Here is a 2,450-nt window from a genome sequence, read left to right as displayed (position 1 = left end):
GGGGAGTGAGGCAACGGATGCTGTAGCAGCCACTGATGACTCTGGAACGTCAGATGGCTCTCGTGAGATTGTGGAGGATGCAAGTGATTTTGTCAGTACCGAAGCCACTGATGCCGCTTCAGACGGGCTCTTTGAGTCACAAGAAACGTCATGTCCGATGGATTTCCCATTCGTTTACTTGAATGGCGCTTTCTGCTGTGCGAATAGTTTGAACAATTTCAATGAACCTGAGCCAATCGATGTCGCAAGCACAAGCTGCCTGAACGACAACTTTACACCATGCCCAGATGGCACCAATTGTGTCAATGGTGATATAGAGTCTAATTCCGATTCTGCGTCCGATGTGGAGAGCAGCGCAACTACTGATGTTTCCGAACCAACGGATGGCTCTCGTGAAATCATCGATGATGGCGGCATTCTCGTGACAGATTCTGTTACCGATACTCTACCAACGGACCGAGTTGTATCGGCAGCCGCCAGTGATGCGATTCTCGTGACTGTCGGCGGCGATGTTGCCAGTGAATTAGGCACCAGTGATGACCTTTTCATCCCTACAACCGATGTAAAAATAGAGGAGGCAACGGATTCTGTGGAAAGTGCAGCCACTGATGCCTCAGAATCAACAAATGGTTCTCAGGAAATTGTCGACAGCGGTGATATATTGGCGACGGGTGCTGTGTTAGATTCTGTTGCTGATGCTATACCTACGGACGGAGTTGTATCAGCAGCTGCTAGTGAAGCGGTTCCCGTCTCTGTCGGATCTGATGTCGCCAGTGAGTTAGGCGCAAGCGAAGGTATTATCATTCCAGCTACAGACGCGGAGATAGGCGCGGCAACAGAAGTGGAGGAAAGTGCAGCCACTGATGCTGCCGAACCAACAGATGGGTCGCGCGAGATTGTGGAGGATGTAAGTGTTAGTGTTAGTGCCGAAGCTACCGATGCTGCTTCCGACGGAGTTGTGCCTGCGGTTGTGCCTCAACAGGCGATAGGCACCCCGTGCCCTGCTGATTTCCCCTTTGCCTACGCGAACGGAGCCTTCTGCTGTGCCACTGGATTGAATAACTTTGCTCAACCTGAACCGATCGATATCACCAGTCCAAGTTGTCAAGGTGATAACTTCACGCCATGTCCCGATGAAACCAACTGTGTTAACGCATTTGAGGGAGCGGTCGTCCCCGACGTTGTTTCCGATGTTGTTTCCGTAGATGCTACAGATTTTGAAGTCGCCACTGATGTTTCCGAACCCACGGATGGTTCCCGAGAGATCGTCGATGTAGGTCCGAGCGACGCTGTTGCCACTGATGGAATCATAGAGGCACCAGTCAGTGAGGCTGTACCCGTCTCCGTTGCAGGTGATGTTGCCAGTGAGTTAGGTGCAAGCGAAGGTCTTTTGGTACCAGCCACAGACGACGTTCAGCCCACAGATGGCGTGAGTGAGAATATCAACGCTCAAGAAACCGACGGTTCACGAGAGATAGTAGAGAACGAGAGCGATGCTGTCAGTGTCGATGCCACCGATGCCCTTTCCGGAAATGTAGAAGTGCGCAATGTCCCATGTCCTGCAGACTTCCCATACGCATACTTGAACGGCGCATACTGCTGCGGAACTGGATTAGATAATGCTTCGCCACCCGCAGGGATCACGTTTTCCAGTGAGAGCTGTCAAAATGACAGCTTCACACCATGTTCCGAAGGAAATAGCTGTGTGAATAATAACAACGTAGCGATGGTGTTCGGCACGGCACCCCTTAGTGAGTTCGTTCCAGCCACTGAGGCCATCGTTGACACGGTCACTGACGCCATCGAACCGACAGCTGATGCGAGTGAGATAATTGACACAAATACAGTCGCTGTTGAGCCCACCGCTGTTGCGAGTGAAATAGTCGAAGTTGTACAAGCTTCTGAACCACTCGCAAGTGCCCTGGAGACTGATGCTCGGCGTGAACTAGTAGAGACCGATAGTGATACGGTCGTGGCCGCTATCACCGATACCGTTTCGGATGAAGTGGTAGTTGCACCACTGCCTGTTGCCACCGAACCTGTGTCAGAAGTAGCAGTGAGTACTCCATGTCCCGTGGACTTCCCCTTCGTGTACGCGGATGGCGCTTACTGCTGCGCGACGGGTTTGAATAATTTCATCAATCCCGAACCGATCGATAAATCCAGTCCAAGTTGTCAGAACAACAACTTCACGCCATGTCCCGATGGAACTGATTGTGTCAATGCCTTTGACGCTGAGGGTGTGGTAGTAGAGTCAGTGGCAGTCGATGCGGCTAGCGAGGCCGATGAAGTTGTGCCGGCTACGGAATCTATTCCAAGTGCACAGGAAACTGATGCCGCGCGTGAAATAGTGGACGCCCCCAGCGATGCCATTATCACCGACGCCGTTTCGGATGAAGTAGTAGTTGCACCACTGCCTGTTGCCACCGAACCTGTGTCAGAAGTAGCAG

At 52.0% G+C, this 2,450-nt stretch overlaps 1 protein-coding gene across 1 annotated transcript in view; it reads left to right on the top strand.

Annotated features, from left to right (window-relative positions):
• Positions 1-45: 45 nt before the first annotated feature.
• The window catches only part of SARC_08896 (hypothetical protein), a 6,207-nt gene continuing 3,802 nt past the window's right edge, over positions 46-2,450 (top strand). Inside the window, exon 1 of the mRNA XM_014297113.1 lies at positions 46-2,443. Coding sequence (XP_014152588.1) covers positions 158-2,443 — 2,286 coding nt within the window. The 5' untranslated portion in view covers positions 46-157. The remainder of the gene's footprint in view (positions 2,444-2,450) is intronic.

The sequence above is a fragment of the Sphaeroforma arctica genome (assembly GCF_001186125.1).
Source record: "Sphaeroforma arctica JP610 unplaced genomic scaffold supercont1.846, whole genome shotgun sequence".
NCBI classification, from domain to species: Eukaryota; class Ichthyosporea; order Ichthyophonida; genus Sphaeroforma; species Sphaeroforma arctica.
The sequence above is the reverse complement of the archived record's forward strand: the minus strand, read 5'-3'. Positions and strand labels throughout refer to the sequence as shown.